The 27,453-nt window shown below is 43.9% G+C and overlaps 2 protein-coding genes across 5 annotated transcripts in view; one reads left to right on the top strand and one right to left on the bottom strand.

Annotated features, from left to right (window-relative positions):
* On the top strand, positions 1 to 26,888 carry rtn1a (reticulon 1a). 3 transcript variants are annotated; one of them, XM_012864563.3, is made up of 9 exons: positions 1 to 323; positions 10,514 to 11,188; positions 15,813 to 16,496; positions 23,544 to 23,751; positions 23,839 to 23,977; positions 24,069 to 24,138; positions 25,388 to 25,434; positions 25,515 to 25,573; positions 26,041 to 26,888. In XM_012864563.3, the coding sequence occupies exons 1-9, from the start codon at positions 119 to 121 to the stop codon at positions 26,081 to 26,083; spliced, it is 2,130 nt and encodes a 709-aa protein (XP_012720017.2). In that variant the 5' UTR covers positions 1 to 118; the 3' UTR covers positions 26,084 to 26,888. The 3 variants fall into 3 exon arrangements, with proteins under 3 accessions (XP_012720017.2, XP_036006661.1, XP_036006662.1); XM_036150768.1 differs by lacking the exons at positions 1 to 323; positions 10,514 to 11,188; positions 15,813 to 16,496 and adding an exon at positions 18,151 to 18,481; XM_036150769.1 differs by lacking the exons at positions 1 to 323; positions 10,514 to 11,188; positions 15,813 to 16,496 and adding an exon at positions 21,769 to 21,868.
* Positions 26,198 to 27,453, bottom strand: part of tdrd9 (tudor domain containing 9) — a 53,571-nt gene continuing 52,315 nt past the window's right edge. For both annotated transcript variants that reach the window (XM_036150767.1, XM_036150766.1), the window contains one exon: positions 26,198 to 27,425. In XM_036150767.1, coding sequence (XP_036006660.1) covers positions 27,327 to 27,425 — 99 coding nt within the window. In that variant the 3' untranslated portion in view covers positions 26,198 to 27,326. The remainder of the gene's footprint in view (positions 27,426 to 27,453) is intronic.

Genomic DNA, 27,453 nt, shown 5'->3' on the forward strand with positions numbered 1-27,453 from the left:
CCCCCTTCCTCCTCCACCTCCTCTTCCTCCTCCTCCTGCGAGCTCTCGGTTCTCGGCTCCACACCACACAGCCCCACAGAGGCAGAACGGCACCGTCTGTCCGACCGCAGCAACCAGCATGTCTGCTCAGCCCGGCGAGGAGCTCGGCTCGGAGGGGAGGTGGTCCGGGGACGACCGCGACAGGAACGGCCCGCTGGGGAGCGCGGCGGCCCGGTTCGGCCAGGAATTCACGCCGGGAGGAGGCGACGCGACGGCGGACCGTCAACAGTTTCATCCCTTCCAGGAGGACAGGCCTCCCGTCGCCATGGAAACTGCATCCACAGGTAAGAAACTTGTCCTCGCAGCGACAGACACAGATGTCCAGAGGCCTGTGAAGCAGCGAGGCTGGGTCCCAAACAACACCTTTAAAAATAAAAAATATAAATAAAAAAAGGTGCATCAGCGGTAAAAACAGGATAATTTAGACATTATTTTAGCCTCCGGCTCGTTTTAAAACGTCTGTCTCAGTCATTTGGCTCCAAAACAGATTATGGTTTTATGCACAATAACGATGTACAGCAGGTTATGAGGGTGAGAGCGTATTTTGTGGATGAACGAGGGTTTTTATGATTAGTCAGAAAGAGAATGAGCCCATATGATAGTTTTGTTTCTCTGCAGATCTGTTTTTGTTGTTGTTGTTGGGGGAGAGAATATGCAGAAGTCAGTTTGTAGTCCCTCATCCTCTGCTCAGGTTGCTATTTTTAATCCTCCGGTAGCATGGCTCTCTATTCGCTTGCTGAGCAAAACTAGAGCCCTGCACTTTTATTCATGAATCCACTGAAAAATTCATGATTATGCTTAGGAAAAAAAAAAAAAAAAAGAAAGAAAAACTTTGCCCAATTTGCCCATTCAGGCCCTTCCCTCTCTTTCTGCTGCTGGTCTACAACCCATCTTTGCTTGTAAATGAACATAACTTGGGACTCTTGTGTTTTAGGGGCACTAATTTGTGATTATTGTACTTTTAAAACTAACAAGTTGAACGTACCTGTTCGTGCCACGAGGCTTGTTTTTTTTTTAAGTATCCAACTCAGCTTCAGTCTCCTGGAAGGTAAACAGAGTCGATGTGCTCTGCCAGACAGGCGTAGGTAGAGACGCACGCAGACAAACAGGGTTTATTTTTGGTTCCTAAAACGAGAGGAGTCGTCTGATGCTGCCGTGTTTTCACCGAATGATCCGAGGTGAACAACCTGGCCTGCGTTTTTCTTAGGTCTCTGTGAGGACGTTGCATCAGATCTCGCAGAGCAGAGTGGACACGTCTCTCTTAGCCAGATGTCTCCTCTGATCCTTAAGACACCAGATACACTGTGAAAGGATTTTGTTTTGCTGGATATAAAATAAAAAAATAAAAAACCTGATGATGGAAAAGACTTTCAGCCTTATCTGTCTGATGGAGCATCGCTGGATAAATCGATCCACGTCTGTCCTAAATCATCTTCACAGCAGTGATCTACCCGTAAGACCCGGATAGTGCTGACTTCATGTGCACTAAATTACCCCAGGGCTGGACAGAACAGGGCAGCTCAGCCTTCTTTACGTCCAGCTTCAATGTCAGGTGCAGCAAAAGTAGACACTAAACACAGACTCAAAGTAGTAAAGATTATATTTATTTATTTTACAGTCTCAGTCAAACAATTCTATTCATAAATCCATCAATAATCAGGGACAATCTACTATAAAATAGCTACATTTATTTAGAGAATCTCAGCATGAAAGTAGTCACATTTCTATAATATTGGACCTTTTAGTAGTCACATTTATACGCAGCTGAATAAAAGGTCTTAAATCTGAGGGAAAGGTTGGAAGAGAGGAAAAGAAAATGGAGGAATGAACTCGGAGTCAGCCGCCGCAGTAAAACCAATAAGTGGGCTCCTTAATTTGGTCCGACATCACCTCTGCATGTCCAGTTCCCATCATCCTGTCGCTGATGAAGGCACACAGCTGGTATTCAGCCTGAAGGTCACTTCACTCCTCCCCTTCAAACTTGTCAAGACTTTGATGAAAAGTCGCCCAAAAGGAGCGTCAAAGGCCAACCCAAACATTGTAATTGATGCCAAGCATGCAGCTGATGATGGCTACATGAGCAGACGAGGGTCAGTGGATGTCCACAGTTTGCTAGAACTTTAAAGATTAGACAACGAACAAGAACAAAAACATGACAGTAGATGAAAACAGGACAACCCAAAGTCGCAGGAAGATCGGGCCGAGATGTTTGACAGCCCACCGTCTCTCCGTCTCTCATCTTCTGACTCAGCACAGAGCTTGGCTCAGAAACGGCCCGGTTTCTGCCACTTCTCATTAGCTAGCTGTTAAGAACAAATTTTCTTTTTTTTTTTTTTTAAACTCTGAAATTTCAGGCACCATTCCTAAACAACTCAGAGAAATCTCTGGCTGGAGGCAGAGTCCTCCTTCAAGGTTACCAACAAGCCATGAAATATATTTCTAAGCCCCGCATTACATCCCCTACAGAAAGTTTTACCACTCCATTACGTTAAGGACCTACTCATGAATTATTCATGGATCATTTCAAAAGCTTACCAAGCTCCAGTCCGGCACTGTAAAATAATTCACTTTCAGGATGATTATTTGACACAAATTGGCATCTATGTGAAACGTTTGAGAGCATCTTCAGGGTCACGAACGTGGCATCTCCACGAAGAAGCATGATCTGCGAGGGTATTTCAGCTCATTCTAAGGTAATAAAGGGTTTCTGAGTCCTTGTCTGAGTGAAAGCTGGGGATATTTGTACATAAACGAATGCACATGCATTGCAAAATGTCATACGAGCGTCTGTAACGCCATGTGTTTGCTCAGCAAATGCGCGAGAAACGGCAGCAGTCGTGAGAAACCTCATGTAATCCAGCCCCTGATCGGTGGATTAGGCCCGAGTCTTTGTTTCAGGCAGCGATCGCCGTCCCTGACGAGGACGAAGCTGCACCCTGCATGTCTGAGTCCTGTTTCATATCTTTTAGATGGAGGAAGTGCTTAATGGACTCTGCATAAAACAGCACTGTGCATTTGTGAAGAGCTGCTCTGCTCCCCCGAGGGAAGCTGAGGGGGGGGGGGCAACGCAGGATCTTTTCAGACACAGATGTAAAATAACACAAGGCGGCGAGGTGGAAGGGGAGGGCGGCTTAATGGCAGGAGACGTGAGGCTGCGATGAGAAGGCCGACATTTCAGATAGAAATATCCTTCATTGTTTCTCAATGGGGAAGTTCAGGTGTAGCAGCAGCAAAGTGAAAGGCAAGTGGAAGCATGCAGATGCACACAACGGGTAAAAAAGTCTAAGAAAAATAAAGAATAAATGACTGTACAGCAAGGACAACAAAAAATTTAGTCTTTAATTATTAAAACTAAGCATAGATGTCATAACCTGACAACAGCCAGATGCCTGTCTCGCTCCGCCTAGCTCCACTCACATACATCTGGGACACCGCTCATTGAAAGTGATTTCCCCAACCAAATTTATGGTCTGGCCCATCAGGACGCAGGGCGGGTGTTTCCTGGATGTGACGTAGCGGAGAAGCGACCGTGAGATTCCAACAACTCGCATCGAGGAAGCAAACGTTAGCATTGATGCTGCTATTTCTTCCGTGTTGTCCAATCTACCTAATATTGTTTCATTAAAAGAACATCAGAGAACAGCTCTGAAGGCTTTTGTTGGTGGAAACCATGTTTTCGCCCTTCTCCCGACCGGATTTGGCAAGCGGTTAGCCGCTAACGAGCGATTAGCCGCTAACCGTTAGCGGTTAGCGCAAACCATGTTAGTAGGCCTTTAGTCCTCGACGCGGTCCGCCCGGGATCGACTCCGACCCGCGGCGCTTTGCCGCCTATATTCCCCCCTCTTCCTGTCAGCTCACTGTCAATAAAACGCGTGCCACTAGAGCCGCAAACACATTTTTTTTCCCTGCGTCGCTCTTATCAGGGTCACGGGTTAGCTTCGGTGTGAGTGGTTAAAATAGCACGTCGATAAAGATGACAGACAAGTGGCTTGTCCAATCATATGCAAGAATTTTTGATAAGCCCCAGCCTTCAATAAAGGCAATTCCTATGGCGGTGTCCCAGATGTATGTGAGTGGAGCTAGGCGGAGCGAGACATGCGTCTGGCTGTTGTCAGGTTATAGATGTCAAGGAGGACAGTTTAAACACACCTTTTTGTTGTTTTTCACTTTAAAGGGGCCTGGTCACGTACTATGACCCTCTGTGGTTGCAAAAAAAGGTTTTCCATTCAAATTATAACGCCCTATTGGCTTATGTTTTACTCTTTTTACTTCATTTGTTAGTAAACAAAAGGTTTTTTGAATATTTCCCAAAACTAGACCACCACGTGACCAGAGGTACGACATTCCGCATGCACGCAATGGGTTAAGGAATAAGTAACGAAGTCGAGCGAGTCGGCAACGTCCAGCGGAGGTGCGAAAAGAAAGAGGAAAAGTCCAAGATAAAGTGTGAAAAAGCGCAAAAAAAAATAAAAAAATAAGATTTGTTGCCCCGCTGGATAAGACGAGTAGCGCCGAGCTGTCACTTTACTGCGAGGCACTGCTGGAAGGTCTTACAGTAGCCGCCATCTTGCTTTCTGGCAGCGCCACAGTACTGCCAGCAGATGGAGCAACAATGTTTATGTCTGCTGATCGCGCCCGGTGCAAAACTCTTTACAGGCTCAAAAAAGGACAAAATAAACACTATGAGGACGAGCGCTTGGCGTCAAACGTCTTATTTCAAGGTTAATCTGTGATTTTGTGTTGTTTTTTTTTATTAGTCATAGTGCGCGACTAGGCTCCTTTAACAGCGGCAGAGTGCAGCAAAGCATCCAGATATGAGCGAGTCATCATTTATGTATTTTGATCCCGCGCATTTATCCCAAATGACCCCATTAAAATCCATCATCTGAAACCCGACGCCGTGATTACGTCCATCTCCTCGGAGCTCTGTGGTGTCACGGTAATCCCTGAGCAGACTAGAGCCTAACTCCTCCTGGGATTACGGCGCAGCTACTATCAACAGAACAAACATCGCACCATGAGCATGTCTCTGCGCCGCTGTAAAAACTCCAGCACCCTGTGTTCCTCCGTTCACCCCCGCCCTACCTTTACTCTGCTCAACTGCAAGTTAAAAGTCGCATTTAATTTGCAGTTTTGACCCAGAAAGCATCTCCAGACGGCCCTGATCCTCCCCCTAAGGAAGAAAAACACAATCAATACAGAATAAAGCTGGTAAGATGCAGCTTTAGATCGGCTTTGTAATAATTATCCCCCCCCCACCTGATTCATCTTCAACAAAGGCTGCTGAAGAATAACGTGTTTGCAGCAGGTCTTTCAGTAATTTCTTTTTTTTTGATGGAGAATATGCCATTTTTTTTTTTTTTTAAATAATTACTTGTCCCTGTTTTGTGGAATCGATGCGGCGGAGCACCAGAATATCTCGGCTGTGCTATCGACCTCTGCTTGGAGTTTTGTTCCACCGTATAAAGTCCACCTTTTGTGCTCCTCAGAAGCTATGAAGTGAAGTAATCAGTAATTAAAGCATCAAACATCAATTATCAAACCTATAGTTGAGCCCGTTTCTAAAACCTGAAATGGCTTTGGTATTATTAATGACTGTTCCTCATCTGCTCTTAAATTTATTTATATTGGGGCATGAGTTACGTTTCTTTTAATCTTATAGTCTACTGGAAAATGAAATACTCATGTCAAAACAGCTTTTTTAAAATCAGATTATCTGCTCTGTTCATATTAGGCAAGGCAAGGCAAGGCAAATTTATTTATATAGCACAATTCAGTACAAAGACAATGCAAAGTGCTTTACATGATTAAAATATAGCAAAATAAAACAGAATAAAAGCAAGTAGGAATAAAATATAGATAGCAAATAAAACAAAAAAGTGGTGATTCAGTTAACTAGGACAGTTGAAGGCAATTTTAAACAAATGTGTTTTTAATCTTGATTTAAATGAACTAAGGTTTTCCACATCTTTACAGTTTTCTGGAAGTTTGTTCCAGATAATTGGAGCATAGGAACTAAATGCTGCTTCTCCATGTTTGGTTCTGGTTCTGCAGAGCAGGCTGGAGCCAGAAGTCTGGATGGTTGATACACTGATAACAAGTCTGTGATGTATTTAGGAGCTAAGCCATTTAAGGATTTATAGACTAACAGAAGCATTTTAAAGTCTATTCTCTGAGATACAGGGAGCCAGTGTTAGGTTTAAGCTATTTGCACAATAATAAATATTAGTTGCTCTGCTTCCTGTTATACCTCCCATCTCGAACGTGGAAATTTTTCAGCTTTCTCCACAACACACATTCAAGCCTTCTGGGAAAAACACAGAAGATATGAAGCAAAAAAAAAAAAAAAATCATATGATTTATCGTCAAAAAGGACAGATGGCTGTGAAAGAGGAGCCCAGCGAGTGTCTGGGTGGATTGTTTTCCACAAGGTCAAAGCGTGAAAGAAGACTCCTGAAAGATAACACCTCAGCTGATCGGGCCCCGGACGGCGTTAGCGTGTTCCTTTCAGAAGCCGCGGCGTCACATATGCTTCTGGGAAAAAAGCCGAAACGTGGCTGAACGCTTTTACTGGGCTCCGAAGTGAGACAGCATGACAAGCAGTTAGAGGAAAGCAGCTCAGTGAAATCTCCCTCTGAATCTGCTCCAACCTACCAGACAGTGTTTTTCCTTCAGGTTCTGCATTGGTAAGTCTTTTGTTTTGGAGCTCCAGCCCCTTCATATATCATCTGAGCGCCCCTTTGTTTTGTTTTGTTTTTGTCAGTTGGGCTGATAATTGGGAGCCTATGCTTTGGCCCGGCACAGACTGTCACTCTGCATTACTCTCAGGGGTGCACTGCTTGCAGAGGACAACAAAAGGACTTCCCGTCCGCAGCACATCCACCAGGACGTATTTATCTAGCTGGCCCGTCCTTTCGGCGGTCACAGCATCGCAACACCATTCCCTCTGTTGTCAATCCCAACTCCGTCCGACTTGCACTGAAGCGTTCGTTTCAGCCTTTTGGGGTTTGTTTGTTGTCGGGTTTTTTTTCGCAGCCTGGACGCCGCGTCACATCAGCAGAACCCAAATGCCCCCAATCTGCAACAAGTTTGTCCGACTGCCGCTCCCGTTGACAACACATCCGCAGGCCGTTAAGCCGCTGGGATGTTTATCATGCCGAAGCGCAGAAAGGTTTGACGAGAAGCAGGCGGAGGGGTGTTGCCTGTGGTCAATCGGATTACCAGCAGCTCCCAGAGGTCAACCATCCTTTGCAGCGTGTAGTGGCTCTGAGTGCTTCCTGCTGCACGGCACTTAAATATACGGACAATCAATGATCACGGTGGTGCTGCCAGGGTGATAAGACTGATAAGACTAAGAGGATTAGGCACTGGTCACAGGTTAAAAGAAGCTGCAGATGGAGATACTTTAGAGATATTTGCTTCTCTTCTGCCCCTCCTGTTGAACCCCAGCATGTGTGTGCAGAGTGTTTATGCCTCGCCTCTGTGGTCTGATGTATTGTTAATGACGGAGGAAGCAGCAGAGGGGAAGGGAAGGGTGGCGGGGCTTTTTTAGAGGAAGCAAAAGGAGGGACGGTACGTCCTGACCCGTTTGGTCTGCCGTCCATCAGTCTGCATCCTCCACAGCTGACCCTCAAAGGCCTCGGTTTTAACCCTCAGCTTCCCCCACGTCCAGCCCAGCAGGAGAAATCAGCCTATTTATAGCAGCAACCGCTGGCCTTGAGGAGCACGGAGCAGGAGGAGGAGCTCACTTTGTGGATGTAGAAACGCTGACTTGTAAACAACCCACTGGAGCTCCGTTGCTTAGAGTGCATTTTAGAGTGTGCACTAATATCAATATTCCAGTTAGAGACACCAACTCCGCTGCTAGAAATGAAGAAATAAATATTTAAGGTTTTCAGAGCAAACAAGTTCAGATCCCTCCTGCCAGCGGTTTGTCTGAAACATGAAGTTTTTTAATGCTTCAGCGTTAAAAGAACTTTTGACAGTTTGACAGTACAGTTTCGTTAAAGACGTCAAATGTAAGAAAAAAATAAAAAGGAAATATTTTCCAAGTTGTTAGAACTTTTATATTTGGTTAAATTAGATGATTAGATGTTTAACTAGTAATCTGATAAATTCTTTATCTGATTTTTGAATGAGATCCAATTAAAGTTAAAACAAACATTGAGAGGCGGGAAAAGTTCTTTGCAATTAGAGAACACCAGCTCGGCATCCATGTAAATAGGATGCCCACAGTCGCCACGTGCTTGCTCAGGAGGGATTAACTGAGGCAAGTGAGACCTGCTGTGCTTTAGATCAGCAACCCTCAGTTTAACATCCAACATTTTTTTCCACAGGCCAGACTTTAAGGTGTGGCAGATAAAAAATAAATAAATGATAGGACTACCATGCAACCAGTTGTATTTTCCAAATATAATCATAAATATTCATATATATATATATATATATAAAAAAATACAACTCCCCGAATTGGTGAATTGGTGAGAGCCCTGAGCTTGTTTCTCTGCAACAAGAGTCTCATCTTGGGGTGATAAAAGACAATGACAACCAAAGTGTGTTCCTTATATCCAATCTATTCTGTAAATGTACTTTTTCCTATTTTTTAAACGACATTATAGTGAAGCCTCTCCGGGAAACTTCTCGACAAATGTCTTTAGTGGCAGGCAGGACCAATTTTTCGGCAATAGGGAACAGCTTCTTAGTGTTAGCATCTGTCAGCTTCTGTGTAGCATCACACTTGGTAGCTAACCATGTTGCTATTGTTTGTGTGACCCAGATATACGTCAGGAGTGTGTCACAGGCGGATGTAACAGACTAAATCTGGTCATTATAAAAAAAAAATATATAACATTGTCCAGACTTGGATAAGCAATAAGATGGAATAATGCAAGATATGGCTTCTTTCTGCGTGGGCTGACTCAAAATGAGCCACAGAGCAGAACTGGTCTGGCTCTCGGGTACCACTGCTGTAGATGTTGTTTGAGATGTTAAGGGAACTCGGAAATACCGACATCCAATCAGTAAAAATAAACTGTGACGACTGCTAGAGTCGGACTTTACCCTCAGAAAGATGGTGGGTGGGTTAATCAACAGAGGAAGAAAATGGAAAAAAATAAAAATGTAAGGAGTTCACAGTTTTCAGCGTAATCCCTGTGTTCTGTGCAGCTGCGTTTTTTTACAGGGTCTTTTCCAGACAGCGCGAGCTAGAAGGCGAAATCGAGTACGCATGTGCGTCGACAGAACCACAAGTTAACTTTAAAAACCAGCAAGTACAAAAGGATTGAAGCTACCAAGTTCACATCTGATCTGAACCTCGTTACAAAGGTCGCACCAGTTTACAAATATTCTGATTAGTTTATGATTATTTAAGTAGTTTTAGCTTTAATTATTTTATTCATTTTTTAAGAAAAAGATCTATGCCAAAAATTAAGTCTAATTCTAAAGATTCGGTCTTGGCTACATCGCTGCTCTTCGGGCCACCCTGGTCATTCAGGGTATTGCGTGGCGAATAGAAACATGGCATCCTTTTGGAAATTACAGTTTTTGATCTGGGTCTTCTATCGGCACGTTAGGGAATCCAGCATCTCATGTGTGCATCAAAGCAGATCATCAGGGGTGTACCGAGGCGCTACGCAGACTAAATAAAGCTTTTTAAAGAAACACGCTGCCAGTCTACATCTTTTCAGAGAAAATATTCACATTTTTTATTTTTTTAAATCTCAGCAACATAATGCATGTCCATCCGCCAGCTTGCTCTGTCGGAGTAGGATCCTGTAGTGAAAGAGTTGATAAAATGTTCTGCCTGGAGGTCAAACCTGCCAGCTTCTGCAGGGGTTCTGTCTGTGTAAGATTAGGATAAATTAGAAATCAAGCAGCTGAATTAATTAATTGTGTAGGAATGTGAAAACACCACTTAGCTCCGTGTCTAACTACAGTCAGTGTGGTGGAAAAAACAGGTGATGCAACACAGAACAACACCCTGACCCGCTCCTTTTGTTTCACGGTTTTAATTTGCAACACTGGTTTAATAACGCTTAGCAGAGTTATCTTCGGCACCAACTTCTATGTAATGTACGCTCATTTTTATATTTTCTTGTACGCTCTTTTTTTGTGTAACCGCAAAATTAGCGATCAGAGCTCAGATGTGGCTGCAGTCCATCCTTTACTGGCTGGATGTGGGACAGACCTCAGCGTTGTTCAGATGTGGCTCTGTGGCTTTTTGGGGGTCCAAACAATCCTCTTTTGTCCATCACTGGGTGCAGACCCCCCCCCCCCCTCCTCTGTGTGTGAGCACCGATCTGCACAGCCAGACATCCAGAGAGACTGTGCCCCGGCCTGTCCGTCAGGCTGCAGCAGCAGCAGCTGAAGCACATCTTTGTTCAGCCGAACTGGTTCCAATAAATCAGACTCCGCCTGCTTTGACTCCGGAAGCCCGGACAGTTTTTTTTATGACTCCCTGTGTTTGTTTCTGCAGATGATCCCATGTCTGGCCTGTTTCGGAAACCCATGAACGACGACGGTGACGTGTACACCTCCCTGCTGTCCAATCAGAGCTTCACAGCCTCCTACCTGTCTGATGACCTGAAGCCCTCCAACCACTCCGCCGGCTCGTCTGCCCTGGACGACTTCACCGGCGACACCTACAGCTTCACCTCCAAAACCAAGACCGCCTCCAGCGTATCCGGCGACGCCCCGACATCCCTGCTGGGCTCGGACAAGACAGAGCCCTACAACTACATGGATATCAGCCACGGGGAGGAGCACCACGGCAGCAGAGGCTCGGCCGACCACGACTTACTGGGCGGCTACATGGATAAGAGCCCCGGAGGAGATGACGAAGATGAGGAGAATCTTGGTCCAGCACTGGGCTCACACTCCTTCCCCTACGTGGAGGATCCCTCTGACGAGGAGCTGACCGACTACCGCTCCTACCAGAACCTGGGCGGCACCCCGCAGACGGCCAGCCCAGTGAAGATCACGCTGACCGGGTCCCAGCCTGCTGACGCCCAACCGCAGCCGCTCCCGCCTCCCGTCGCCGTGTCTGAGCGTGAAAACGTCCTGAGTGTGGGTCTGCAGGGGGTCCCCACTGTGACGCTGTCTGAGCCAGAGGACGACAGCCCCGCCTCCACCCCCAACGCGTCACCAACAAGTAGGTGCAGCGCTTAGTAGCACTCAGACATCTGTGTCAGGGAGAGAGTGATCCAAATAGCTTTTATTTCTATTTATAGTATTATGGTACAATAACTTTACTCAAAAAAGTAATTTAAAGGTGTTAAATAAGGTAAAGTATGTTTATGTCTATGTAGCAAAACTGGTGAGCTAGGCTAGCATTACAATATTAATGTAAATCATTCTCAATTCTATTTAAATCAAAGAAAACATTTCCAAAGAAGGAATTCTTATAATTACTACAAACTTAAAAAAATAAAGTAAACTAAATTAAATTCTTATTAAAATTATTATAATTTATCAATTAAATTGCACGATAATTTCATTCTCAATCTCATTTTTATTTATAGTATTATGGTACAATAACTTTACTCAGAAAAGTTATTTAAAGGTGTTAAATAAGGTAAAGTATGTTTATGTCTATGTAGTAATACTGGTGAGCTAAGCTAGCATTACAATAATAATGTAAATCATTCTCAATTCTATTTAAATCAAGGAAAACATTTCTAAAGGAGGAATTCTTATAATTACTACTACAAACCTAAAAAAAAAGTTAAATAAATTAAATTCTTATTAAAATTATTATAACTTATCAATTACATTGCACAATCCTTTCATTCTCAATCTCATTTCTATTTATAGTATTATGGTACAATAACTTTACTCAGAAAAGTTATTTAAAGGTGTTAAATAAGGTAAAGTATGTTTATGTCTATGTAGTAATACTGGTGAGCTAAGCTAGCATTACAATAATAATGTAAATCATTCTCAATTCTGGTTAATTTAACACATTTCTAAAGGAGGAATTCTTATAATAATTACTACAAACCTAAAAAAAATAAAGTAAAATAAATACAATTCTAATTAAAATTATTATAACTTATAATAATCCTTTTATTCTCAATCTCAATATTTCTATTTATAGTATCATGGTACAACTTAATTCAGAAAAGTTATTTAAAGGTAGTTTGAATTCTTAAATAAGTAAAAGTAAAGTATGTAGTAAAACTGGTGAGCTAGGCTTCAATTAAAATGTTAACGTAAACAATCACTCAATTTTATTTAAAAAAAAATCTCTAGGAATTCTTATCTTGAATTACTACAAACTTAAAATAAAGGTTTTTCGATTAGTAAATGATTACTTTTATCAATTAAATTACACAATCCTCTAATTCTCAGTCACCGTAAGGTTTATTTCCAATAGATTGTTCAATTAAACAAATTAAAGCACAAACACCATTTCTACAGACTACTATGAAACCAAGATGGAGCTTTAGAAACAGAAACTAGAATGTTTCAAATATCTGAGCCAATTAAACAAACTTCATAATATTCAGTAACAGATAAAAACAGATTTTACAATACTTTTCTTAATATTCATGCTACTGAAATTAATATAGAGAAAGGGAACTTAACTTTCTGGGTGTCAAGCTTGATGAGAATTTAATATATATTCCAAAGTAAAACTATCAAAGATAATTGTGACATAACAAAGTAAAGGATTTACTAGATAATAAAGCATTACATATTTTATATAAACACTGATTGTTCCATTTCTGACCTGTTTTGTAGAAGTTTGGGGAAATGCAAATAAAACAATAAATTTTAATTTTACAAAAAAGAGCCGTGAGAATAACTGGAAAACACTAAAGAGAGGCAACAAATTCATTTGTTGCCTCTTTTAATTTAATGAATTAGTAGGCTATAGTATTTTACAATGTTTAAAGCACATAAAAACACATTACAAATAAACATTAAAAAAAATTTAGATAAAGATAAAGCAATTATAATTTAAAGCTGTTTGAATGTGGGTGTGTTAGTGAGTGCGATTGGGTGAATGTAAAGTGTTTTGAGTCCGTTTACCATTTATTAAAATGTACCCCATCAAAGTTTATTTGAACAAGTTTTTCATTCATTTCCAAAACAGCAAAACATACATATTTATAACTTTGATTTTGCATTTAGTAAGCACTTTAAAATGATACCAAAAGCTGCACAGGGTAGGAGCTTTGGCTAACTTACAAGGTCCGCCATTTTGTCAAGGTTATGTGTACGAAAGGTAAGATCAGGATGTTTGTGGTCAATACATGTAAACAATAACAAAATTAGTAATATAATAATTTTAATATTAAGGTTATGATTGAGAAGGATCAACAACTAAAAAAAATAACAAAAACAACGTCCAGATCAGTGTTGTTTTTGGCAGCCATCTTAGTTTTAGTCTTCAGGACGAAAATTATTGTTAGTTTTAGTCACATTTTAGTCATTACTAAACTAAATAGTTTTAGTCCAGTTTAGTCGACTAAAATTCAAAAAGGTTTTAGCCTAGTTTTAGTCTTTTGTTGCACTTCATAAAGCAACAGTTGACCTCAACAATTTTGAATAATAACCAGATTCCTTACCAGACTGACAGCTTTTTTTTAACAATTAAATAACTTAAACAAGTGATATGAATGAATGAAGATATAATTTATTTAACATGTTTTGTGACAGTTTGTATTCAGAAGTTTTAATAAAAGAAGTATTTTTAATTATCGTTTATTTATTTTGTATTAATACATAACCTCACTGTATCGGTTTATAATATTCGCTATGACATAATAGCGTGACATTTGTGTCAATAATCTTCTAGCATAGGTTATTCTGCATGGCGGGAGGGGGGCCCAAATCAAATTCTGCTTAGGGCCCCCAAAAGGCTCGGGCCAGCCCTGCATAGGAGGGAAGTGGGGAGAGCGGCTGCAGAAAAGCTAAAATCTTTCATCACAACCAGTCATGGCTGCACGCTGGACCAGAAAACAGTTCTGCTAACCAGATGCAGTCTAAAAAGCCTCTTATTCTGTTTATAAGTTATGTTCTTACAGGCCTGCTGCCTTGTGCTTGAATTCAGCTGCGCAAAATTATGTTACATGTAATTTATGTACACACTTTTAAGGGTCATTTTAAGGAACTTGTAAGAGCGGGGGCTTCAGCTCAGAGCCGTCATTCCTCCTGTTCCCTCTAAAGGAGCCCTTTACAGTCTTTATTTATGCATTTTTCTTACCGCGTCTTGTTGGCATGGCTTATAAAATATTATTTAACTGTATTAAAATAGGCCTGTTATGTATATAAATTAGGGGGAAATACTCTTCCAGGCGTAATTATAATAAACAGGGAAAAACTTGACTGTGATTTTACAATAATTTCTTCTACTACAGGGTGATTAAGTGATTTAAAGTAAAACTTTCTTTCATATATTGGTTAAAATAAAAATAATTTCAGTCACTAAACTGTAAAGTAAAAAAAGAAAATCCTGGGTACGCTCGTGGCGCAGTGGGTAGCGTGACCAATGTACAGCAGCCTTAGTCCTTGACACGGTCGACCCGGGTTTAAGTCTGACCCGTGGTCCTTTGCCGCATGTCTCTCTCCCTCTTCCACCGTCCTTCCTGTCAGCCTACTTTCATAAAAAGCGATCCACTAGAGCTGCGAATAATCCCCCCCCCCCCCAAAAAAAATCCTAAAATAAAAGCAGTTTTCTTCCAGAAGCTCAGAAATCAGAGAGATCGACGACATTTGCCAAAACAAAAAAAAAAAAAAAGGCAAATCAAGATATATTTCAACAAAGCAAAAGCAAACTATACCATCTTACAGGATTGAAAAAGTTTATTTGAGCATCTTTACTCGGATCAGCATGTAGACAGAGAAATATACGAAGGATTAGGAGTTTTATCTGGATGCAGAAACATTCAGAGCACCGAGGATCTGCGACAGAAACTAAATACTGACGAGTTTTCATCTATTAGTATCTTGGCTAATGAATCTCCCATAACCAGGAGTCAGAGATGTTCTTTTGGTTTTATATACATTTATTTTTCTTTAATGTCATGGTGGATGTGGTATATTTTCATGGCAGTGTTAATGTCGTCTCTGAACATGATGACACTGCAGATGCCACAAACTTGTCTTGGATTAAAGACGAGCTGCACAGACACAAAAAACTCAGAACCAGATCTAAACCTTTTTCTCTAGCTTAATGTTTTTTGTTTGGAGTCTGTCAGGTCTAAATACCTAAAACATCATACAACACAGGGAAAGAAAGGCACAAAGACAATTAGTTTGGTTTGGCTCGCGAGTAGAGTAGGAAAAGACCGTACAGTTACAATCTCCAACCCACTCTGCCGGTCTCAGCGTTCTCCTCGGTTTTATTAAGTTTGGGGCGTTTCCCTAGTTACAGTACTGAGGCTGTACTGAAGGGTGGGGGAACAGATAGTTACAGCCTCAGTTGTCAACAAAGATACACAGCTGAGCAATCACGTCCAGTCAGTACATAATCTTGTAGCTGAGCCTTCTTGTTTCAGGATGGGAAGAAACAGAGTGTCTTCTGTTTCTTCGTACAGACATGATTAAGCTATCATGTGAGTAATATGATTATATCAGAAGCTTACATTACTACATCATAACAAGATAAATCGGTTAATGAAGTATAAACATTAATCCCAACATTTCCCCCCTCTTTATGGTGTATAATGTCAGATGAAAAATACCATTACAATTTTCACTAAACACTTCATCTGTAAATGCTAACCGAGGCACTAACGGCACGTATATTCTGCTTTATCTGTGAAAAGGGAAACAATTTTCCTCCGAGGAGATGTTCAAGGTCGAGTCTGGAAAGCCTGCGGCCTTCAGAAGCAACTCCGGCCCAAAACCCGGCAGCCGGGACCACGAGGGCAGCAGCGCCGAGTCCGGAGACTCCGAGATCGAGCTGGTCTCCGAAGAGCTTCCCAAGGCCAGTAGCAACCCGTTTACCGAGCCGCCGAAGAACAAGGCGACCTCCAGCCAGCCCCACAACCCCTTTGACAACCCGCCAGTCACCAAGGCTGGCGTCGGCGCCGCTCCGCCCACCGCCTACAGCATACTGAGGGAGGAGAGAGAAGCCGAGCTCGACAGCGATCTCGTTATTGAGTCCGCCTCCGAAGAAAGCCCCAAGAGAGAGCAGGGCGTCGGTGGCCCCAAGCAGGGCGCCGCCCCTCCCTCCCCTCTGGTCTCCTCCGCCAGCCCTCCCCGCAGCACCCCCGAGGTCGTGCCGGTCCAGCCACCGACTGCCGACAAGACCAAGAACCCCGTCAAAGCAGAGGAGGATCGTCCCAGCAAGCCTAAGCCCCCGACCGCTGCTGTGCCCCCAGAGGTGAGATCAGAAAAGCCCCAGCAGGATGACATGCACCACCACCACCACCCCCCCCAGCAGGGCAAGGGAGAGCCGGGGCAACCTGCTGTAACCATGCTGCTGGAGGGCTTCAGCAAACAGAAAGGTTAGTGCAGACATCTGGTGGTTTTATATCATTAGTGGAAGATGGAGTGTTGATGAAATGTCTTCATGATCCAGTAAGTTTTGAACTGTGACGTCTGTGAAATATAAGAAATAATGGGAGGTTCCTGTTGTTGGAGTGGGTGCCGTTCACCTACGCTGCCCCCTGGTGGTACATATGGGATAAAAAAAATAAAGACAGCTTCAGGACCGAAACTAAAACAATAAATAAAATAAAGAACGTCACGTTTAGAGAAGAAGCCTTTTATTTGCATGTCGGCGCTTTTTCTTATTTACCCTCTGATTACTAAAACGGGCGGGCTTGCACGCTGCGGCCAGCAGGTAACGGTGTGTTGACGTCGATGTGGGGCAACTCAATGTTTACATAAATCTTCGGATAATTCCAGGTTTTCTGTCATTTCTTCCATGCAAATGCAGAACGTTTTATATTGTCCTGTCTCCAATCAAACATGACGCAGGTCTGTATGCGTGCCGCTGATGTTTTCTGCAGTCTTCGTGGTCAGTTAAATAATCGCCCAGTGAGTCGGTTCAACTGTGTTCAACATTCATGAATACGGCATGAATGAGCTGCAGCTTCTTGTTTTTTTTTTGTTTTTTTAAGACTGAAAGAAGGTTCTGGAAATGCACAAAAAAAAAAAAACAGGTCATGTGAATTATTTTCTCCGCCACTAGAGGGAGCAGGACAGCTTTGTTTAAGAGCATCGGATATTTATGTCATCGGTCAGAGCTCTTCCTCACCAGCTGCTATGGCAACAGTTAAAGGGGGGGGGGGGGAGAGGGAGCATGCTCAGTGTGAGCAGCTCCCTTTTCTCTTGGTTGGTGTTGGCATGGAAGCTGCAGAAAGCAGAAGGTGAGAGGCGTGGCGGCCTGCAGGAGGGGAGCGAGGACCGGACATCAGAAACCAAATCATCGGGGAACCTGAGCGCTGAGCGGCTCGTGGTAAATCCATCCCCAGCTGGGATGTAAGCTCACGCGTAGCCCTGCCTCTTCACAGCTCCATTTGCAACCCAAATGCGCTCCAGGGAGGAAATCATAAAGCACAAACTCATCCTGAAGGCGCCACGCAGGAGCGGCGCGCAGACATGCTCTGCCTTTATATATGAATTATTAACAGCTTTGCCTATTCCGTTACAACAGAGACACAATACCAAAAAAAAGAAAGGGGAGGAATTTATAGCTGTTATAATCTTTAAATAAATACCAGCGCTGGATTTGTGCCATGCAGTTACTCAGCAACCATTTGCAGCCTTTATGAAAACACGGCTCATCCTGTCTGCTCAGCCATGTGACAGCAGACTATAAAAAGGCTTTTTTCAGGCTCCCGAGCATGTGGGGAGATGCTGCGCTACGCCAATAAAGACGCCGCTAATGAGCCTTCGCGACATCCCCACATGTTTCTGTGAGCCAGTGGAGGGAACTGTGGATGACGCGCCGGGTCTTCTTCACAGAGAAACATGTCTTCACAACACATAAAAGAACCGCCACCCTTCTAACCCGGGGGGGGGGCTTTAAATCATTGCATGGACGGCTTGCTGCAGCAGAAACGATGCTGTGCTGTTTACAAAGCGCCCACCCCGCCGCTGTCAAACCCTCCCCCCCACCCCCCCTCAAACACACCGACACACACGTACATCCTCCCTGCTCCCTCTGTTCCAGCCAGCGCCGCTCCACAGCATCAGTCTTTGTGCTCGGAGAGTCGGCAGCACCTTGGAAACCTTCTCCACCCTCCCCTCTGTACCTCCCCCCCCCTCCTTCAACATCATCTCAGCCTCTCTCTCCTGCATCCTTCCCACCATTCATGCCTCTCCGTGGGATGACTGACTGAGTCGCTCCTTTCGAAGAGGAAAAAAAAAACGGAGAGAGCGCGAAGAGACAAAGAGACCGGGGGACTGAGCTGACCAGCAAGCATGCAGGCCACTGCAGACGTGACGAAGAAGGAATGCTCCTGGAGCGGCTGGAAGGGCCAGGGTACCGACGTCTTTCTGTTTGGTTTTATGTTGTGTGGGGTCAATGTTGCCGAAGCGGTGTGGATCGTGTGAGTCTGTCAAATGCATGTGCTACGTTCACCGTTTCACTGTGAGTTCGTTTGCTCCTTTGTTTTGCATGGACACACCCTTCTGAAAAAAAACAATGAGAGCTGGTGAGCGATCGATTCGCTCAGACACCGATTCGGAGCGATGGACCACGGCGTGCCGTTGTTGACACCCCACCCCTCCCCGCTGTGCAAGGGCGGCGGTTTTAGACGCTAACGTTTTCGGTGAAGTGAGGTGGTCGGACCATCCGATGGCGCCTGGGCAGCCTGTATCCATGGTAACCAGGCCACACCCATCCCGATTACATCAGGCCCGTGGGTCCTGGGCCGCCCGCCGCCGCCGCCGGGTGTCTGCTCCCGGCTGGACGGACGGCTCTCAGAGAGGCCGGCGGAGAAAATGGCGGCGCTTTAAGCAAACCGTCCCGTTCAAGCTGACCAGCAACGCTGAATAACGAGCTCATTGTGTTCCAGCAGGGAGCATACGAGCGTCTGACTGTGGCCGGGCAGCTCAGATCTCTGAAGACTTTGTCGTTAATTAAGGAGTTAATATCCGAAAGCTGCTGATCCGACAGCAGACCACGGCACGCAAAACGCACCAAATAAAAAAAAAATTAAAAAAACGCTGACGGGAGCTTAAAGCGATCGGGTTTATGTTCTCCCACGAATCGAGCACAGTCACTTTTAGAGCTGCAGGCGCTTTGTTTAGTCATTCTTCCTGCTGAGCACATGACTGCTTCAGCAGCAGCACACGAACGGGGCCGGGCCGGGCGGCGATGCGGACTCACCCTTAACGAACGATCAGAAGAAATCCATCACATCCTCAGTGAGGAAACAAGCAGCTAATAAGGCCAATAACCTTTATCTTTAACATGGTTTAAAAGACTGAAAATAGACGCGTTTCCCTGCTGCAGCAAACAGGATGCCATAGCAACATCCTTTAGACTCATCTTTCTACAAGTAGTTATTCTTTTAGGAAATCATTAATTTTTTTTTACATCTGATTGAATTTCCAACTAAATATTTAAGTACCAGCAGCTGGAATGATAACAGAATTTGTAAATATGAAAGTTTCAAAGTATTTACATTAATAAATTAAATATATGTAACATTGAAAGCAGCAGTTACTCTTATTAATGCATATTTTTATGTATTCATTTGATACTATTACTTTTTTTTAAGTAAGCTGAAGCAAAACCAAAACTGAACTTTCTGAATATGTCACAGAATGCTAATCAGCTCCTTATAGATCGACGATGGGAGAATAAAGAGCTGCTGTTGGGCAGCCTGCATTCAAATGCTCCGACAAACGGCGCTTTAATATTTAAAAATGATGATTAGTGATTAGCAGGGAACTTTACACAAAACGCCTGCTTTTATGAACAAAAATATTTCCAGATAGGCAATTTTCTATACTGTTTTTTAAGGGGAAAAACGTAATTGCCTCGTTTTAGTCAGCTGATCGGCAGTGTGCAGCAACACGTGGAGGAGGGGCGAACCTGTGCTATATATTCACTCCATGCCTCTGGGGAACATTATGATCACTGATTATTTGTCATTCATCTCATTGAGAGAAAAAAAATGTATTCTGAAACTAATACAAATAAAAAAAAAAAGTTTATTGTGCCTAAAATGGCAAAAATAAAGCTTTAAATATTCAAGTTAGAAACGTTTCAGCTTAATATTTTCTATGATCTACTATCATCGTTTTATATTTGTCATCACTATCACAAGTAAAAAAAAATAAAGTAAAATGCAGTATAAAAGCAAAAAGCATCTCGTTGGACATAGATTCAGTAACGGTTCCCCCTCCGTCTGGCAGAAGCCTCGTTTCAGGCCACATGGATGGCTTTTGGTGATCTAATTAGGTCAGGCTAAACTAGTTTCACTACAGAAGGGGAAGGTGGGGAGGGAGATGATATTATTGTCAGCTGTGTGAACCGTTTGATCTGGTTTTGGCTCAGAGTGAGTGATGAACGCACCAGGCTGCTCTGGTTTTTTGCCTCTGAGGTCTAAAAATCTGGCTCATTTCTCTCATAAGGACCAGATTCAGCGACTTCCTTAAACATGTCTGCACCAAACAAGTTTGTTAGAGGTGAGCTAGTTTCAGGAAACTTTAGATTTTCAATGCAAAGCCTGCAGTTATTATCAGGGGTGTCAAAACGTTGTAGCTCGTGGGCAGATATTGTCAAGTCAAAAGCACTAAAGGGCCAAAAAGTGAATAAAAACAACATAACCAAGAGGTTTGTGTGCTGTACCTAACATTCAATTAAATATTTTAATTTATAATATTAATTTTACTTAATTTGAACTGTAAATGTTGGCCTAATTCATATTTTTAAATAATAAAAAAGTTTCTATCTGCACCACTGCTGGTCGGCATCATAATTCTTTAAATGCAGTTTGGGGCGGGATTTAAAATTAGTACAGGGGCCAGAAATGGCGCCCGGGGCACTTTGGGCACGCCAATCCTATATCATCATAAATGGCTTAGAAAAAAAAAAAAAAACAGTTGTTTTCTCCGTTCTTCTCTGTAAATGTTAAAGTTTATCCATTTCAAACTTTATTCCCGACTGCATTATTTCAATGTGACGTTTTGTTGTGGAACAAACAGGAATTGGGCTTATTTTCTCAGTCTTCATCTGCTTTTAGTAGTTCAGTAGTTTTAGTCTTAATGGGTAATGAGGTTAATTATTCATCCAACAACAACATGTTAGGATACTTTCTCAGGAAACCCGTCGGTTTTATCCTTAGGGCTGCTATAAGAACGTCTAAACTTAAATGTTGTTCAGCTGATTTTTCCCGGACCGCCTTTGTCCCCGTCCTGCGTGACGAAGGGAGCGTCTGTGTTTCTGCTGTTTGGGTTCAGCCGGGCGGCTCATTCTCCACATTCAGAGCAAACGACGCTGCCCGTTCCCAGAGGAGCTTCTCTCCCTCCCTCCCATCACTAGGTGAGCGGCGGGGAGAAAATGGAGCACGGTCACTATGGTAACTGCATCAGGCAGATCCCTGCTAGTTTAAAGGAGCTGCAGCCTGAGCGGCCGTCAGCCGGCTCGTGTTTCAGTAAAAGCCGGCATGCATCCGACCTCGGAGTCAGAATTTGTTTGCATGTTTGCCGGACTCCACTGTGGATCAACCACACCCCGTCCACAGCCCCCCCCCCTCCCCTCCCTCTGCCCCCATGCTATAAGGCAGATGCTGATTTGCTGCCGGCGCCGGTGCCCCTCCTCTGCCGCGCAGGGGGGGGCCTCCCCCCCTCCAGTGCTCTCCTTTTGTCCGTGAATAAAGCAGCTGCCTCTTTCCTTGCTCAGCCATGGGAGCCGCAGGTCAGTACACACTTCTGATGCAGATAAAGCTTTTCAGCGACATCGCCGAGCCTCTCCCGGCGGAGAGCGGCTCCTGTAATGCGCGTTTCCTAGATGCTCTCTGCCTGTGTGTGACTGTCGGAGCATCTCCATTCAGCTCTCTGGCCACGTTCAGCTCGTCAGGAGGTGCATGTGTGCAGCAGCAGTTGTCAGTTGTCTGACCTCCGGGAGGCGAAGGGGTTCGTGGGACTTTGAGAAACGCGCTTTGCTGTCTAGCCTCTCTGTTTTTGAAACCCAGGGAGCTGTTACCCATGCAGCTCCGGCCTTTCTGGCTTCCACAGACGCCTTTTGAGCGAAGAGTAAAAGATGGCCGTCATCACTATGCTGCTCACAGCTCCACGGCTAAAATTAGAGCGGACATGCAGGCAGGCGCAGTGAGACACCCAGGAGATATAAGCAGCAGACCTCCGCTCATCTCTGAGAGGAAACTTTAAATGAAGTTGGTATGGAGGCTTTTCAGGCCGACGCCAGAAGCAGGGCATTTGTGAACCTTGGTTGAACCGGGACGCAGCTGGCTCAGCAGAGGGGAAACGGGCCCGGATTCACCGCAGAGGACCGTGTCGGCTGCTGAAGCTGTAACGGTACACTGAGCTAATCCTCAGTTATCACTTCTCCTTCCGTCTTTGGAAGTAGCTTTGAATTACAGGCCCCGGCAACCGGCAAAGACGGCGGGAAAGAGCACAGCGGGATGAGTGGGAGCCTGCAGGCACGTTTGAGCTCTTAGACGCCACCATATGTACGTCCTTTAAACGGGAAACGGTGGCGTGTCGCTGCGTTGACGCCTCGTCATCAATCGCCGCTGACCGCCGCAGCTCGGTCGGGTCGCACTGAGCCGTTATCAGTGACCTGCTGATTGTGCAGCTATTCCTGCTGTCGCTTCTCAGACCTGCAGGTCGATCATTAACAGCCCCGGGAGCGGCTGCTGCAGGGATCGTTGCACGCGTGTGTGTGTGTGTGTGTGTGTGTGTGTGTGTGTGTGAGACCAGTGCAGGTGATGCCGATCAGCTCCAACCCGCAGACACGCGACACAAAACCTGCACGGATGCATCTCAGCGGGTTACAGTCAGGCTGCCTGATTCTGGGATGCATCGGTGAATGAAGCCTTCCTGCCATCTTGCAGGTAGTTGGCGCGCTGATCAAGCAGCAGCAACAGCAGCAGCAGCTGGGTTAAACAGGATCCCGTGACACACTGCAAAAACGGAACTAAAAATAAGTCAGATTTTCTTGAAATGAGTGTATTTGTCCTTGATTTAAGCAGGTAAATAAGATGATTTGCCAATGGAATGAGAATTGCTGCACTTCAAATAGGAACAACTCATCTCCATCATCTTATTTAGAGGGCAGAATATCTAAATATCTCATTTTATGGGTCAACATACTCATTCCATTGGCAGATAATGTTATTTACCTGCTCAAATCAATGACAATTACACTCATTTCAAGAAAATTTGACTTATTTTTAGTTCCGTTTTTGCAGTGCAGTCGCAGCTCCCCGAGGATGCTGGGTTATCAAGCGCATCCCGCGGTTTGACCCAAATATGAGCCGTGCACGGCAGAGTATGACCTTTTAAAAAGGGGCTCGGTCGAGGTAATTGGTGGTTTTGGATCATGAGCTTGTTCTGTGCTTCCTCCACAGCGATCGACCTCCTCTACTGGAGGAACGTGAAGCAGTCCGGGGCCGTGTTCAGCAGCGTGCTCCTGCTCCTCTTCTCCCTGACCCAGTTCAGCGTGGTCAGCGTCGGAGCCTACCTGGCTCTGGCGGCGCTCTCCGCCACCATCAGCTTCAGGATCTACAAGTCTGTGCTGCAGGCTGTGCAGAAGACCGACGAGGGCCATCCTTTCAAGTGAGAAAAACAGGTTGATCACCGGGGGCGTGGTTTTTCATTTAAACACCCGCCGACTGACAGGCGCTTCACTGTTTTGTTTCCCAGGGCCTATCTGGAGATGGAGATCGCTCTGTCTCAGGACCAGATCAGCAAATACGCCGATAGGATCCTGCTGTACAGCAACACCTGCATGAAGGAGCTCCGCCGGCTGTTCCTCGTACAGGACCTGGTCGACTCTTTGAAGGTCTGCGTCACGTTTTGAACTCCGTCACCGTTTTTTTGCTTTCGCCGCCGCTGGAGGTGAGGCGTCGTCATTAAAGCTCGCTGTGCTTCAGTTTGCAGTTCTGATGTGGCTGCTGACTTATGTGGGCGCGCTCTTCAATGGTCTGACGCTGCTCATCCTGGGTGAGATCATCTCTCCTCTGACTCAACTTTGTTTGCACGCACTGCTGATGACTCACATGATGAAGCGTTTCACTTTATTAAAGCTACCGGTCGGACGTTTATGAAAAAACACTTCAGATTGCAGTCATGATCGATTTGTTTCCTTAAGATAGAGCCGAGCTTCCTCACACACCGGCCCATCCAGACATACAGGGAAAACGATCCCTGCTCTTTGGTCTAAATCTTTCTCCAATTCTTACCTCTTTTGTTTTTAATCAAAATCCTCATTAATAAGCATTACCTGGTTTAAATGTGCTGCTGCTGATACAGCAGAACATTTAAACCGGCTTCCTGTGCAGCCTGGAAAATGATTGGATTAGATTTCCGGGCCTGGAAAAAGGAAGCAGTGTGGAAAAATATTATGATTTCCAGACTTTATTCCTAAATGTGTCGCTCCCTCCTCCCTTTTTCATTCACTTCCTGGTGTCCTATCTCCTTTCCTTGAATCCTTTCTTGTGACCCTTCCATTGCATCATTCCCTCCTCTCCTTTTCCTGGCTTGTGTTCTTCCTTAATTGTGCCCTTGCTTTCCATCCTTGTGTCCTACCACCCTTCCTTCTTGTATCCTTTTTATCCTTTTCTTGTTATTCCATTTGTAATATCCATCCTTCTTTCTTTTGTTTTGTCCTCGACTCCTTTAATTCCTTGCATCCTACCACCCTATACTTCCTTTGTATTATTCCTTCCTCCCACCCTCTTTGTGTCTTTCTTCTACCCCCCATCCTTCCCTTCTTTCCTTGCACCCTCCATCAGTCTCCTCCTCTTTCTCTCTCTTACTTTATGCCTTTTATCGTTTATCTGCCATAAACTCAAGCTGAACTTTAACATTTTTATATTTCTCCTTTCCACGTTGAGTGGAGTCTGTAAAATAATTGAATAGTTGCCTGAGAAATGTGTTGAAACCCTACTGGAACCATCATCTGCTGTGATGTCATCAACTTAAATAAAAACAATTGAGCTTTTGAGGGTCTTTTTTTAACCTCAAAGTGGATTTTAAAAACAGTTTTCTGTCAAATCCATACGTTATTATCCAGCTGTGTTTTTATAATTAAAAAAAAGGACAACTTGCCACTGGTTAGGATCTTTAAAGAGACTTTGCTAGGCTTAAGACTTCCCCCTCACACATGTTCTTTATTTTACAACCTTTCCAGCTTCAGTAATGACATCTGACGCACCTTTTATTAACCGGTACTCCTAATATTCCTCTACAGCTGTGGTGTCCATGTTCACCTTGCCTGTGGTCTATGAAAAACATCAGGTAAGCAGTCTTATATCGGGTCGGTTCTGGTTTGGAAGATCTTGTGCAGCCTTTCAACAGGTCTGTGTCTGTGTTTCCAGGCGCAGATCGATCAATACGTGGGATTAATACGGACCCAGGTCAACTCCGTGGTGGGGAAGTGAGTGAATACAACGCAGAACTTTTTATTAGAAATACCCGTTTTGCTTCGTTTGGGTTTGAATTTGATGAAAAAGAAGTTGGAGCAGAACTTTCTGGTTAAGATTGGAGTTGGGTTTTACTCATTTGCAATTGTTGCTGTAATGAGTTTACTTTCCTTGTGCATAGATATAAAAAATGTCCTTTTTTTTATATCTAAACAAGCTAAAATTATTACATGAAACAGTGAATGATGTTATACTTTCTGAATTCTTCAACAAACCCATTAAAAATTAGCTGTTGTTCAGCTACATTAACTCGTAACCCAACAATATTGATGCCTAATTCTGCAGCTTTTTTAACAAAGCTTGAAAAATAATAGGCAAAAAAAAGAAAAAAAAAAAAAAGAAAAACATGCCGCTTCCTTAAAATGAAATGTTAAACCTTACCTCAGACTTCCTCTTGAAACAGCAGTTTCTCTGTGTCCAGGATCCAGGCGAAGATCCCCGGGGCCAAGAGGAAGGAGGAGTAATCCTGCCCGTGTCACCTTGAAGCTGACGGTCCGCTCCAGCTCCGAGTCGGGCTCGCGGCCGAACGGCCCGATCATCATCCGTGGGGCGTAGTGCTTTGTCATCTTGGTGTTCTCTAAAAGCATCCACAGGAGAAGCCTTCACCCTGTCTATAGCAGTCCAACACTAACACAACAGTCACAGTATGTGTATAACCCTGCTTCTAGGTAGACAAACCACACAGCTCAAAAGACAAAAAAAGAACCCGTTTGTGTTGCTTATTATCAAAGTGCATGACGTTGAGCCTTGGGTAAATAATATTTGATACATTTTGTGCAGTTTTAAAAAACCACGCTACATCTATTTTGCTTTGCAGTGCTTACCACAAAGTTGTACGATTCGGCCCCAACAAGGCGGAAAAGGCCCAGACGTCCTCCGCTGCCAGTGTTAAATACCGCTTCATGTCTCTGAATTAACAGCCGGGGCTTTCCTCAGTATGTCAATATATATATAAATAATAATTTCCTTTTTGGTGTTTCTAAGCACAAGATAATTTACAATATGCGTGTTAGATGTGGTAATTGTAGGGGTTTTGCTCTTTGTAATAAACATTAAGGAACAACACACACACACACGCGCTCACGTTAGGTACGGTTGTACAAGAATGAAGACAAGGTGATATTAAGCTTGTTTGAATAACTGTCCAACTTTGTATTTCGTTCAGCTATACTCTGTAGTTCTCTAGACCCTGGACTCTTAACTATTTGCACTTACAGTGTGTATTTAATTACAGGAATAAAAAGATAAAATAAATGTACCTTGATGTAACACCTCCTCGGCCACCTCACTTATTCTTCCTCCCCGCTGCTGAAGACGAGTTGAAGACGGGTCTCGGTTTGGTGAGCTATAAATATGAACCTGTGGATTGTGGGCACGGACACACGGCACAGTGCTGTGTGGACGTATTTAACTTCAGTCAGGGGTCACAATGAGCCCGTTTGGGAAACAACAAAAAAAAAAAAAAGAGACTCATCTGTTGCGTAAGAACTTTTTTAATTTTTTTTTTTAATGGCAAGTAGAAAAACAAACTAAACTCTTCAAGAACTTAAAACAGCCCTTTCAGATCAAACAAGGGAACTTCTGCAACGACAACAAATTATTTTACACGGCTGCCAAGAGTCTTGCGTACAAAAAACATAACATTAAACGTCTAAAGTAAGTACACGTCTATCTTTTGTTAGCCGGTTTTTCCAACGGAGGCTTAGTTCAGCCGTTGAGCACGATGGGTGAATGCAGCTGGAAGAGAGCGCCCCGGACGGATCGGCCTCCTCGTTCTGCAACGTCCATTCTGTGTGAAGGGTCCACCTGCAGGTCAAGAACATGCTTTGAAACA

The sequence above is a fragment of the Fundulus heteroclitus genome, chromosome 19 (genome assembly GCF_011125445.2).
Source record: "Fundulus heteroclitus isolate FHET01 chromosome 19, MU-UCD_Fhet_4.1, whole genome shotgun sequence".
Taxonomy (NCBI): domain Eukaryota; kingdom Metazoa; phylum Chordata; class Actinopteri; order Cyprinodontiformes; family Fundulidae; genus Fundulus; species Fundulus heteroclitus.

Coding starts and splice junctions, on each gene's coding strand:
- rtn1a (XM_012864563.3), top strand. CDS start 119: ATGTCTGCTCAGCCCGGCGAGGAGCTCGGCTCGGAGGGGAGGTGGTCC. Junction 324..10,513: donor CATGGAAACTGCATCCACAG/GTAAGAAACTTG, acceptor TTGTTTCTGCAG/ATGATCCCATGTCTGGCCTG. Junction 23,752..23,838: donor GACGAGGGCCATCCTTTCAA/GTGAGAAAAACA, acceptor TTTGTTTCCCAG/GGCCTATCTGGAGATGGAGA.